Genomic DNA, 14,303 nt, shown 5'->3' with positions numbered 1-14,303 from the left:
GGAAAATTCACGCCAACCTCAAGTCCTGTGAAGAAAGCATTGCGATAGCCCAAGCGGAGTTCGAAGATGATCCCTCGGGCCCGGAATAGAACGGAGGTCAACAAACAAATTGCGGAGTACATCCTCCTTCTTAAGATGGAGGAGGACTTCTGGCGTCAGAAGGCGGCACTACGGTGGCTGGAAGATGGGGATAAAAACACCAGATTCTATCAAAGCTGGGTGAAGCAGAAGAGGGTTCGGCTACTGATACACAAGATCAACGTGAATGGGTGTGAACTCACGGAAGACTCGGCCATCCAAGCATCGACGGTTGAGTTTTATCAAAACCTTCTTGCTCCATGCAATCCGGTGCTCACGGAACCGGACCTAAGCCTCCTACACCGACTTCCCCCTTCGGAGTCTTTGGCGGCCCTCCCCGAACCTCCAGATGCGGATGAAGTGAAAAGAGCGGTCTTCGACATCTCGGCCAATAGTGCTCCTGGACCGGATGGCTATTCGGCTCTCTTTTTCCAAGCCTGCTGGAGCATGTGGGATTGGATGTGGTGGATGCGGTTAGACAATTTTTCGGTGGGGCCTTTCTTCCCCGAAGCTTCACGGCCAACAAGCATTGTACTCATCCCGAAGAAGCCCATTCCAGAGTCATGGGGAGACTACAGGCCCATTAGTTTGTGTAATGTGATCAATAAGGTGATTACTAAGATACTCTCCAAGCGACTGGCCCCTTTACTCCCACGCGTGGTAGCTTCCAACCAAAGTGGTTTTGTCAAAGGGAGACTCCTCAATGATAACGTACTACTTGCTCAGGAGATGTTCCATGAGCTACAACGAAGCACACGGCCCCTAATGTTGCAATCAAGATAGATATGGCCAAGGCCTATGATCGTGTTCAATGGCCGTTTCTCCTAAAAGTCCTTAAACACATGGGATTCCCCGAGCCGTGGGTGGACCTCATCAAGAGATGCATTGGGTCTTGTTGGTTCTCAATCCTTGTCAATGGGGCGCCGGCGGGTTTTTTCAAATCTACCCGTGGCCTTAGGCAAGGGGACCCCATCTCTCCCGCCCTATTCGTCCTTGCCGCGGATTACCTCTCGAGACTTCTTGATAAACTCATCCTCGGCAACAAAAGAAATGACGTTCAAAGCAACCCGGGGAAGTATTGAGATCAGCCACCTCGCCTATGCAGATGACATCATCATCTTCACGCAAGCGGCGGCGAACCCTCTCCGGAGGCTACGAGCATGCCTTGATCATTATGCCGAGGCGTCCGGCCAACAAGTCAACCTTGGGAAAAGCAATTTTTTCATTGCCGAGGCTCATGAAGGGTGGACAAACACAATACAAAGGGAAGGAGGATTCACTCGAGGTACGTTCCCGTTCCTTTACCTTGGAGTCCCTATTTACCGAGGTGTGAAGCGCTCGAGCATGTTCTTGTTCCTCCGTGAGAAAATCGCGGCTAGGATCTCTGGGTGGGCCCATCGACACCTCTCCTTTGGGGGGAGACTTACTTTGATTAAAAGCACACTCGAAGCGATACCACTTCATATCTTCCAAGCTATCGAGCCTACGGGCGGTGCCCTCAAGCAATTGGATCAGCAAATGGCCCGTTTCTTTTGGGGGTCAACTAATGAGAAGAAGAGGACGCACTGGATAAGCTGGGAACAGGCTTGTCTACCAACGGTCGAGGGGGGATTGGGCATCCGGAAGATCAAGGAAGTCTTAAGAGCCTTTAACATCAAGTTATGGTGGCGGTTTAGGGAACAAAATTCCTTGTGGGCTACGTACTTAATGGCTAAATACTGTCAAAAGGTCTCCCCGCTCACAGCTAGACCATTGGGGAGGGGAAGCCCTACGTGGAAGAGGATTCTGAAGGCTCGGCCTCTTGCTCAACCGCACATTCGATGGGTGGTGGGAGAAGGGAAGATGCTATTTTGGGATGACTTATGGCTTGGAGAGACGCCTTTGAGAGAACTTAGCCTTGATGATAGAGGAGGGCCTCTTGCTCGGGTGGCGGACTACATTAAGGATGGTGCCTGGGATGAGCCTAAATTGCGGAATCTCCAAGCGCAAGCTGGCCTAGCACAACATATCGTCCAAAAGATCCTCGACACACCCGTCATTTCGGATGGGCCGGATGTACCAAGATGGAGATTATCAACCAATGGAGAGTTCTCACTTGCTACTACATGGGAGACTTTACGAAGTCAAATGCCGATTGTTCAAGGCCTCGACGACATTTGGAGAGCTGGCCTCACGTCTCTATGGCATATTTTTATGGCGACTTCTCTCCAACCGCATTCCGGTGGACACAAAGCTGCAATGGAGACGAATGGAACTGGCCTCCAATGCCATTGCTGCCCACATAGACCAGGGATTGAATCCCTCCAACACTCTTCATTCAAGGGGACGGGGCTCATGGGATATGGAGGGAATTTGACACATGGTTCGAGGGTCGTCACCACCCCTCCGGATCAATGACACCATACCGGAACGACTTGTGGTCTGGACGAGAAGAGTTCGGCAACCGGGCAAAAAACACCTAAGCAGGGCCATGCCGTATCTCATTTTATGGTTCATTTGGGCAGAACGGAATAGGAGCCGGCACCAGTCCGTACAATTTAGGCCTTTCAATGTCATTTGGCAAGTTCAAATCTACATCCGGAATAGTATGACGAACGGGATATACAAAAAGAAGCATTGGAAAGGGGTACGTCTTAAAATCAATGTCCCGAGGCATGATGAAATTCGGAGCCCTAGGCGCTCGCAGTGGCAATCAAGTGGCAACCGCCGGAGGACCCCTGGATCAAGCTCAACACCGATGGTGCATACTTGGAAGAGTCGGATAAAGCCGGGGGAGGTGGTATCATCCGAGATCACACGGGCAAAGTGCTTTCAGCCTTTGCATCTCCACTTGAGGCCCACTCCGCCTTGAGGCGGAGCTCCTTGCCATCCAACTCGGGTTAGAACTTGCCCTGGAATTCAACCGGCCTATCTGGATTGAGTCGGATGCACAACAAGTGGTCCAGCTCCTTAATAGCATGCGATGGAGGCGGCACACACGAGCCGGGTGGTGGCGCGGATCTCCTCCTCAAGCGACAACGAGGTGTGCGTATCACCTTCACCCCCCGGGAAGGGAATAGGGCCGGAGACTTACTTGCAAAGATGGGAATTGACAGTCTCGACTATTGCCGTATGAATGCTCACACGATGCCGAGACACCTCGCTGCAATTACTAGGATGGATGCACTAGGAGTCCCGAACATTCGGGTCCATCATAATGATGAAGAATAGTATAGTGTTTTGGAGGTTGGGAGGGTACCACCGTTGATTTCTTGATTCTTTGTATTTTGTGTTTTGTAATGGTGTAGGATGAGGTCCGGGTTTATGGCTTGGGACCGCATACTACTCCTAAGTATGTGAGGACACACCACTTTTGGGTGTGGCCACGTATTGTAATCGTCACTTTTTGAAATATAGGGATGAGGGACCCACGAACCCTCCACCATGAAGGTGTTTGAATAAAAAAAAAAAAAAAAAAACTCTGCGGCAATCACAAACAACGCCGGGGAGATGGGGTCTCCTTGTCTGAGCCCCCGAGTAGATTTGAAGAATCCAGTTGGGACACCGTTAATAAGGACCGAGAACCAACAAGAACCATTGCACCTTTCAATCAGGTCGATCCACGCATCCGAGAAACCATGCGCCGAAGCACCTTGATCAAGAAGCTCCATTGCACTCTATCATACGCTTGGCCATGTCGATCTTAATGGCCACATTCGGTGCAGGGGAGCACCTTGCTAATTCGTGGAACATCTCTTGGGCGAGGAGGGCGTTGTCATGTAGGAGCCGCCCCTTCACGAATCCACTCTGGTTCGGGGAGATAACCTGTGGCAAAAAGGCGCAAGGCGTGCGGTTAGAACTTTTGTAATAATCTTGTTGAGGACGTTGCAAAGGCTTATGGGGCGATAATCGGCCCATGTCTCAGGCGAGGCCTTCTTCGGGATAAGGACAATGTTTGTGGCCGTAACGCTCCGAGGGAGGTAGGCCCCAAGAAAGACCTGTTTTATGGCTTCCACCACATCCGTTCCAAGAATCCCCCAACATGTTTGGTAGAAGACGGCCGAGAAGCCATCCGGACCTGGAGCACTGTCCCCGGATATGTCAAAAACCGCTTTCTTCACCTCCTCAGAGTTCGGTGGGTAGTGTAGCTCCTCAAGATCCGATGAGGGGGGGAGTTGTTGAATAAGATCAAGGTCTGGGTCCTCAAGGTCCGGGGTGTCTGGGGCGAGAAGGCTCCGAAAGAATTCGACCGCCGAGTGCCGTATCTCAGTTTCATCTGCAATCTCCCGGCCATTCACATTGATAGAGTGAATTCGGAGTCTAACTCTCTTCTGCTTCACCCAGCTTTGGTAGAATCTGGTATTCTTATCTCCATCTACTAGCCACCTTAGAGCCGCCTTTTGCCTCCAGAAGTCCTCCTCCATCCGGAGAAGGAGGATGTACTCGGCAATGCTTTTGTTGATCTCGGATCTATTGTGTGGCGTTGGATCAGCCTCAAAGTCGGCTTGAGCCTGCGCGATTCTTTCCTCCATTCCTTTGAGATTGGCGTGAATGTTGCCAAAAACCTCCTTGTTCCACGCCTTGAGGGCCTTTTTGCTCCTAGCAAGCTTAGTTTGGAGATTCAATAGCCCACTCGCCTCTGTTGGTTGAGCCCAAATATTCTGCACAAGCTGCAGGAAGCCTTCATGCCGGACCCACATGTTTTGGAAACGAAAGGCGCTGCCCCCGGAGGGAAGCCTCGGCATCTTACACCTTGCAAGAATCGGACCATGATCTGAGGAAACCCTTGGGAGATTAGTCACCCTTGTTGCCTCAAATGCATTAGACCATGCCTCATTAACAAGCAGCCTGTCCAACCTCTCAAACAAGCCATTTTTAGCCCAAGTGAACTCCGCACCATCGAATCCCGGGTCCAAAAGCCGGCAATCTTCAATTGCTTCGGCAAAATCAATCATCTCTGCTTGCCGGTTGGTTTCACTACCAACCCTGTCTTCGTGTGCAAGGATCGTATTAAAATCCCCTCCAATCAGCCACGGGGTTCCTTCCGTCCTGAATGATATCTCCCTCATTTTATCCCACAGAGGGTGTCGCTCCAACCTACTACATTTAGCGTAGATGGCCGAAATGGAGATATGATTCGCCATGCGGTGCGAAGTAAGCCTTCCGTGTAGGACTTGGTCCGAGTCCTCCTCAATGATGAAGTTGGCACCCTCCTCGGCGAATACCCATATCTTACCAGACGTATTTGATCCTTTGAAATTTAGACCCAGCACCTTGGAATACCGATCCGGGTCGGGATTAGTGAGTGGCTCCATTATTGCAAGAAACATGACATTATAACACTTGATTAGTCTTTTGAGGACGTTTTGGGTCGGCGCATTAGCGATTCCCCTAGCGTTCCAAAACATGAGGTTGTAAGACATGATTAACAAGGTAGGGTCATACCCGGAAGGTTGAAGGCCCTCCTTGGAATATGACAATCTGATGGTCATCATCCATCGAGTGGTTGTCGGCATCAACTTGTTGCGAGGCATCCTTAGGTTGTGAACCAAAGGTTTGGAAATCCATTTCCTCCTCATCCATCTCGCCACATGCTTCGACGTCAAATTCCCCGTTAGCCATGAGCGAGTAGTACTTGTTTGTGCTCATGACATTGCTCGTCCACTCATCTTCACTCCTTCCATGGTTTGATGAGGGATGTCGCCCTCGCCCTCTCGAGCCCCCTCTTGACCCACCTCGGGAGCTCAAAGCCATCCGACGGCTTGTGTCTCCATGTTCCCACGGCACACCCATTGATTCCTCATCTTTCGATTTTATTCGACTCGGCCCCATTGAGTATTTAGTAGCGGCTTCCTCACCTTGGACCGGCCTTGTGTTAAGTTGACCTTTTCCAAGCCCATCATCTTCTTGAAGGTTGCCCACAATGTCCGGACCCTCCCAGACCGACTCCTCCCCACTCTGCCTAGCTTTCGGGGGTGATCCCTTTCCTTTGTTTCTCCTTTGCCGTCTCCACTCATTGTTATCATTTTGCTTGGCCTCCAAATTGGCTTGCTTTTCCGTGGCTTGCTTTTCCGTGGGACCGTTTCCATCTTGATTTGCTTTTTGGGGGCCTGCATTGTTGTAGTTTCTTTTCGGTGGCCTCTCGGTCTTTCCCACAGCATAGCAAACATTGCTCGAGTGGCCGACGTGCTTACACTCCCGACAATAGGCTGGAATTTTATCCCACCGCACTTGTTGGGCCGTCTCTCTTCCACAAATATCAAGTATCATTTCTTCGGGGGGTGGTTTCGTGATATCAATCTCGATGCAAATGCGCGCAAAGGAGAGCCTTGTCTTGTTCGCGGTGGCTCGGTCAACTTGTATTGGCGTCCCTAGGAGCTTGCCAATGGCGAAGAGGGCTGATTGATCGAATAGGTGGATCGGAAGGCCAATTAGGTTACACCATATTGCTGCAATCGGGGACTCACAATAGGCGTCAAAATCCGGAGACCATTTGAACACCCTCATTGGATGCCGATCGATGAGCCACACCGGCGTCCCCTTCGGGCCACAAGGAGCCTTGCGTAATCCACCAAGTCCTCGCATTGAATAAGAATGTGCTTGGCATTAATGTATTTCCAAGTAAAGCCACATTGAAAATTCATGTTATTAAGAGCCTTTTGAATTTGTCCGGCTGTCGGGATAGAGTGTGAGAATTTACCTACAATGGCGTGCCCTACGTTTTCGGCAAGCTTCCGGATTTCCAGCCCCGAGAAGTAGATTGATGGTATCCCATTTGAGACTGATGCTAATCCAATGGTTTGGATCTTGTCGGCCACGAACACTTGCGGTCCATTCGGATCGGGGGCTCCCTTGATCAGGTCCGCCATTGAGCGCCATGCATTTGTGGTTACCGAGCCCATCTCGGCACCATTGGCCGGCAAGTTGCCGTTCGAACCGACCCCGGCTCCCTCTTCTCTACTACATTGTGGTCCGTTCATTGTGGCTGATGGAGTTACCTTAAAGAGGTCAGCCATTACCTCGGAATTAGGAGATGATGACGGGCTCGCCCCAATTTTCGGGGCCTCGGGCATGCTGGCCGAGACCGTGGGGCCTTCTCCCGCACTCGGCTTGACATGCGTGTAAGGGAGATCGTGCTGACTCGAGCACGGACTCGGTACCATCTCGGCACCTTTCGGTCGGCCACGCTCAAAGGAATCACGTAGCTTTCGAGTTCGACCTTTCTCCAAGGGTGGGAACTCCGTTTGGTAGGCCTTGAAAGCGGTTGAAGGTGGTAGCAAGGGGAAGTTCATACCAAATTGAGGTGCATGGTTTGGCTCGGCCGCCGGCCGGCCGGACTCCGCCGTGCCGGCGTTGAGAAGTGGCTGCGCCGCCAAGGTGTCTAGCATGTCCGCCGCATCCAAGGAGGCAACATGGAGAAGGTTGGTAGGGTTAGGCTGCAAAAACTCACTAACGGCTAGTGCATCATGTGACTCTCCATTTTGGCAAGGGACCAACCTACTTTCCAAAAGCATTTTTGTTCCCATATCCTTATCAGGCAAGTTGACCATCTCCTCCCCCAAGGCTCCTTGTACTTTTGCAGCACCAAGTACAATGGATTTGTCATGGCTCGGTTGAGAAGGCTCCATGTCGTGGTCGGCCGTCTCCTCTCCGGTGACTTGGACGGAATCTTGGCCGGAGAAAAGCACCAGGTCGGAAGTTGCGCCTCGGACCACATGTGGCCTTTCCATTTCTATCACCTCTTCAACTTCTCCTTGCACATTCTCCCCCTCTTGCAATGCGTCCGCCATGTTGGGACTTACAAGCACCGGAAAGATCGAGTTTTTGCATTTAGGGCTCACAACCGGGGCGCAATCTTCCTCCCCAAAGTCGATTCTCTTCCTTAGTTGCTTGTCCTCGGGAAGTGGGGAGAGTACGTACCTCTTCCGACCATCCCCTTTAGTAGTCGGGGCCGGAGTGCTCTTTCGAGCCTTGATCTTTGCTTTAGCAGCCTTCAACGTCATTTTCTTAGACGGCTCCTTCGGGGAGTTTGATTCCTTCGAGCAAAACTTCATTTGTTGGTCCGAGGGGGTTTGCTCTCCCTCAAGAGGGGGTGGCTCGCTCGTCGGGTCATCCGGCATGGCCGGGAGGGCGATGGGGTTGCTCGGGAAAGGCTTGGGATCGAGGGCGGTAGTTAGGGGGTTGTCTCGGCCGGTGAAGGTGGTGGTCGGCAAGGTTGTTATGGCGTGAGGCTAAGTGGATTGTTGGTCGACGGGATGTTGAGGTGGAGGTGGGTGGGAAATTCCGGTGGGTCAATATAGTGAGGTTTTTAGAGAGAAGGGGGAGCTTCTCACTCTAAAAGAGATTCAAGTCCAGCGATAGGAATACCTCCACAAGGGACGCATCCTCCTGGGTCAAGGTCCTCAATGAATCCTTCCATCGCCCACTCGGGGGGCCCACATTCTACACTCATTGAGCCAGTGCTCGGCTCCTTCACGCCTGGTTTATCAATCTCAAATGTCACCGTAGCAACATTCTCCTTCAAATGCCATGTATCAATGTGTTGCGCTTTGAGGTGCACGTCGCCCTCATGAACCTTGCCTTTCCTCTTTCTCGACACCAATTGGAATCCATCATCATCCACACTTGGTTGACACCTGATAGCCACTCTTGTCTTCGACGATTCTTCAACTGTTGTTCCCTCCATGTTCCTCATTTGGTCGGTTCCTTCTTTGGCCTTGATCGAATGCCCATTACATGATGAAGTCCCTGCCCTTGTGTCCACCTTTGGGCGCCACTCTTGGCGGGCCAACATTTCCTTCCCCATGCAAAGTAGCTTTTGGCCTTTCCTTTTTTTGTGAATCACATGCAGCCACATCCAAGCATGCCACTCCATCTCCCTTAGGATTCACGTGAGGATTTGTACCATCTTTGACCAAATGGTTGGCCAACTCCATCCCCATGTGTGATTCACCATTATAGGGATGAGGGACCCATGAACCCTCCACCGAGACGGTGTTTTAAAAAAAAGTATATAAAAGAGGAAAATTTCCTTGTTAAAAAAAGGCTGCCGGTGGATGAGAAGTTGCAGAGGAGGGGAATTGAGTTAGCGTATAGGTGTCAGTGTTGTAGGTTTCCTTCGGTCGAGTCTCTCAGCCATGTCCTTTTTCGAGTCAGTCGGCGGTTTCTTCATGGGAGTATTTCGATGCCTGGTTTCCTTCCTCGCACACACCGATTCACACGAGCACCGATATTGCACTTAGACTAGGTCACTGGCGGAGGTCTTCTTTCCAGAGGGCTCCCGCCATGTTTTCTTGTTCCTTGTTTGATTGCTTGGTTTCTTTGGACGGAGAGGAACGGCTGCAAGCATGGCGGTCGTCCTTCTCGTCATTCACATGTTATTTGACAGGCCACTCATGATGCATGTGCTAGTTCTGGCCGACAGGATCACCTCGACTCATTGGAGGGGATGCTCGTCGTCGGTTGATTTCATGCCTTTCTCCCCCAGACAGTGTGTCCTGCGGTTGCTCATGGTCCTATGGCATCCAAGTTTGAAGAGAGTAAAAAGCTCTCCCTTCTCTATAGAATTCGCCCTCTCTCCCTCCCTCCCACCCCTTTGAGGGAGGTGTAATGTGATTGTTGCAACCGACACATGGTGAAGTCCAGTGGTGAGTTACCGGAGGGGGATGTCGTGGCCTTGGAACACACGACGCAACCCCTCTCCTCGCCGGAGTGGAAGTTTCATTCGATTGCACGGTCTAAAACCAAACGGGTTGGCACGCCTCACCCGGAGAAAGCTCGACAAGCCCTCAAACGAGTCGGCCTTGAATCTGGTTCGGAGGTTAGTCAGGCTAAGAAGAAGATGGTTTTTGAAATGGTTGATAGTCTCGTTGCAGAACTCCATGGTGAAAGGAAAGGGACATAGGAAAACAAGCTTGCACCTTTTGGGGATATGTTGAGCTCTCTAGCCCAAATGGCCAAGGAAGGGAGCGTCCCGACGAGTGGAATGGAAGGGCTTGATGGTGAGGAGATGGCCGGAATGTCGCCGGCGCCGGCAGGCCGGAATCTTGGAGGATCAAGCATGGAGAAAGTGATGGTCAACCGGCTGACCATAGCAAGTACCATGGCCCACGTGAAGGATGGGGTGGCATGTGATTTGGTGGGTGTATGTGACTCACAAAAGGAGGATAAGAAAAAGGCCACTTTTCTTGGACAAGATAATGTTGGTGCATTTGTGGAAAATGCCATTTAGAATTCAAAATCTCCACCATGTACTATGCATCCTCTTCTCGGCAAAGATGGAGGCAAAGATGACCACGGCTCCGACGCATCACCGCCAGAATTCTCGCCGGAAAACCTGGTTCGTCCGGCGGCTGCTTGGAAGAAGGCAAGCCAATTATTCTCCCATGGAGGGATGGGGAAGGTGGAGGGAGCTTCAACCTTGTACACTAGCCAAAAGGCCAAGCCAATCACGCTTGATGCCGACAATGCCAAGCCTATGGGGACGGCCGGCCGCCACGAAGGTACCCCATCTCTTTCATTTACGAATTTAGAAACAAAATATCTATTGGAGAAACTAGGATTAGCCTTAGTCGGGAAGTTCTCCCACTCGCTCCCATCTACGTTTCAAATCCAAAAAAGCTTTGGGGGTATGGGGCTAGTTGGTGCTTTCACATGGAAACACTTGAATGCTAGGCACATTTTAATCCAATTCCAAGAAGTGGCTGATTATAATAAGGTGCTTAATGGCCCTAATGGGAATCCGAATTGGCTAATTGATATACACCCTATGAGGGTGTTCAAGTGGGCGCCGGACTTTGATAATTTTTTTTAGTCACCGATTGTTGCCACTTGGTGTAACATCATGGGAATTCCAGCGCATCTTTTTGAGGAATCTGCCCTCATGGCGATCGCAAGCTACTAGGCAAGCCATTACAAGCCGACAATGCCACAATTAACCAATCCCGACTGTCCTTTGCTAGGATATGCGTTGAGATTGACATCTCTACGCCCCCTACGGAAGAGATTATTCTCAATATCTTAGGAACGTGATGGAAGTAAGAACCACCGAACGCCAACAACGACGCACTATTCGAGCAATATCTCCTTTGCTAGAATGGGCCGGCACTTCAACGAGCTATGAGCATAGAAACAAGGATAAAGAATGTGCCAACCAAGAGAGGCGCAAGGAAGGTACAATGGATGTTGGTTCGTCGGCCCCAAGATTGGCAAATCGAAACCAACCTAGAGTGGACAAGGATGGTTTCCAAGTGGTGTCGAGGAAGAGGAAAGGTAAGGTGCACGAGGGAGATTTGATTACCAAAGGCGACCACATTGATTATTGGCGTTTGAAGGAGAACGTTGCCACGGTGACGTTTGGGAATGGTAATTCGGATGCGAATGAGCCGGGCATTGGCTCAATGAATGTCTCATGTGGGCTCCCCAGCCGGGAGATGGAGGGTTTCATCGAAGACCTTGACCCAGGAGACACCGTTCCCTGTGGAGGTATGCCTATTGCGGGTCTCAATTAGGAAATGGTCTTAGGTTTTGGTATTGCAAAGATTGCACCATTGTAATTGTAAAAGGGTTGTTAAGAGTATTTAGATGACCACTCTAGTTGATAGGGAGGCCCTCTTTGTACTCTAATAGGTCTTGGCGAGTCGTCACTTTTGGGCGGCTCGGTGTTTTGTTTGTTCGTTGCAATGGTCTTTGGCAATGCACAGGTGTGGGTCTGCCTTAACCCTCCACCCTCGTGGTGTTTTAAATAAAAAATGGTCCTATGGCATCCTCCTAATGCACCTTGGGTGAAGTTGAAGACAAACGGTGCCTTCTCTACATCGACACTGGCGGTGGAGGAGGGAGGATTGGTTCGTGGTTCTGATGGAGGCCTTCTGCGGGCTTTTTATGCACCGGTAGCTGCATCATCGAGTTTTGAAGAGGAGCTTTTGGCTCTGATTAGGGGTTTGGAGATGGCTATGGAGCTTTCTATTCACATTTGGATAGAGCTGGACTCAGTGGGTCTAGTTAGTTTGTTGTCATCTGGACACCTTAGCTCCGCGGATTTTAGACATCATATGGCTTTGATCCGGAGCATGACAGCTCAGCGGCAGGTTCGATTCTCACATATCTACAGAGAAGGAAACCGGGATGCTAATTTTCTGGCAGGTAGGGGGGTCCAGACCCTTGCCCTTACATATTTTGATCCAATCTCTGCGCCTCGGTACCTGAAGGTGCTAGTTAGGATGGACTAGCTGAGATATCCTAACTTCCGTTTCCGATGTAGAGATGTGGGTTGATCTAGCTCTTCTGGTGGTTGGTTTTGGTCTTTTTCGTTTCTCCATTTAGTGTATTTAGTCCTCTTTTTTCCACTTGATAGAATGGAGGATCCCGACTTGTGGGACCTCTACTTTGCATCTTCATGTTCTTGTTTAGATCTTAGTCACTTTTGGGATAAGATCATGTTTTTGGAACATTACATTTCGATTTTATTTATGGGTTGGGGGTCTGCCTAAACCCCACGCCCACAAAGGGCGTATTTGATTAAAAAAACACAAGCGTTCATTTTGGTAAGCATCAAGAAAGGATCGTTTAGGTCGATATAACATCAAAGTTATTGTCAAATTTTAAAAACATATTTGAAGTATAACTCTTATATATGTGTTTACTTGGTCAACAAACAAACGTTTTGAATCGAAATTGCCCACACACATACAATGTGTGATGTCTGTAATGAAATGGCACCGAAGACAAGATTATTTTTGTCAATAGAGTATCGTGGAAGTTCATTTAAAGCATAACGATTTAAATTTGGGTTTACTTGGTCAACAAGCAAACCATTACTGTCACGCCCGCATTTTCTAAGGATAGAAAACCCGGTTGATCGCGACTAGGGGAGGATTAAAGAAGCGGGGAAGAAAGGTGAAAACAACACAAATCTACCATAGCTCGAAACAAATGGGAGTAGCTCGAATAAAATCAGAGTATCTCAACAATCAACAACTCAAAAATGAATATTATCTCAGCGATACAAGAACTCAAAAGAAGGACAACTACTCAGCGGAAGCATTTGAGAGAAGGAATATGCCACGTGTGAAGACATGACACATTCTAGATACTTAAATTTCTTCAACGGACTTGCTCAATACCCACCGCACCCGTCACGCTCAACCTGCACATTTTTAAAAAGAAATGTAGGGCAAAGTACTTGATGCACTCAGTGGATAATTTTTTTTAATCAAACACCGTCACGGTGGAGTGTTCGTGGGTCCCTCATCCCTATATTGCATCAATAAAAGGTTACAATTCATGGTCACACCCCAAAGTGGTGTTCCAATCAAAAATACAATTAGAGTAGTAAGCCGTCGTGCTAACACGGTGCGAACCTCGTCCTACTCCTTCCAAAAACAAAAACAAACAACACATCTAAGCTAGGTAAGGTCTTCACCACGGATTCGAATATTAGGAATTCCCATCTCCTCCATGCGAACCATGGCCCTCACAAGCCGAAGGGCTGTACTAGCGGTCATGCGGTGGTAATTTGTTTTTTCGGCACCCATTTTTGCGAGAGAATCAGCCACCTTGTTATCTTTTCGATGAATAAAGGACGCACGTAAGGTAATTTGGCGTTTGAGAACTATTAAATGAGCTACTTCGTGTCTAACTTGAGGAGGCCACCAACTTGCTCCATTAAGGAGGTTGAGCGCTTGTTCGGAATCCGCCTCGAGCCATATTGGTCGGTTGAACTCTTGTGCCAAGACTAGGCCGTGGTGGATAGCCTTGAGTTTGGCCTCGAGGGCCGAGTGTGCTTGGAGTGGTGTAGCGAAGGCGGCTAGCATCTTCCCCACGAAGTCATAGACAATTCCTCCCCCTCCGGCCTAACCAAGGGTGTGCATAAACGCGCCATCCGTATTGACCTTTATCCATACCCCGTCCGGGGGGTGCCATTTGATCAACACGACAATTGGCCTTGGCGCCCTTGTCTTGGCTTCGACCGGTATGTTCAAGTTGATTTTCATTCCCTTCCAATGTTTTTGCTTTATGCTCCTATTAGTCATGTTGTTTCGGATATAAGTTTGTACCTACCAAACCACGTTGTACGCCTTGAATTGGGTCATTTGGTGCCGGCTCCGATTTCGCTCGGCCCAAAGAAACCACATGATAAGGTAAGGCATGGCATGGCTAAGGTGCTTCTTGTTATCTTGCCGGGTTCTTCGCGACCAGACCTCCAGGCGTTCCGGTATAGTGTCATTGATCCGGATTGCGGGCGA

General features: G+C 49.8%; 1 protein-coding gene across 1 annotated transcript; it reads left to right on the top strand.

Moving 5' to 3' along the window:
• The first annotated feature begins 11,807 nt into the window (after positions 1-11,807).
• On the top strand, positions 11,808-12,287 carry LOC121754515. The gene has a single exon (XM_042149859.1). The coding sequence runs from the start codon at positions 11,808-11,810 to the stop codon at positions 12,285-12,287; it is 480 nt and encodes a 159-aa protein (XP_042005793.1).
• Positions 12,288-14,303: the final 2,016 nt, after the last annotated feature.

The sequence above is a fragment of the Salvia splendens genome, chromosome 11, assembly GCF_004379255.2.
Source record: "Salvia splendens isolate huo1 chromosome 11, SspV2, whole genome shotgun sequence".
In the NCBI taxonomy this organism is placed as follows: domain Eukaryota; kingdom Viridiplantae; phylum Streptophyta; class Magnoliopsida; order Lamiales; family Lamiaceae; genus Salvia; species Salvia splendens.
Note: the sequence above shows the minus strand (reverse complement) of the source record. Positions and strands in the feature narration are given on the sequence as shown.

Excerpts from the sequence above, each read along its gene's own strand:
- LOC121754515 (XM_042149859.1), top strand. The coding sequence starts at position 11,808 with ATGGTCCTATGGCATCCTCCTAATGCACCTTGGGTGAAGTTGAAGACA.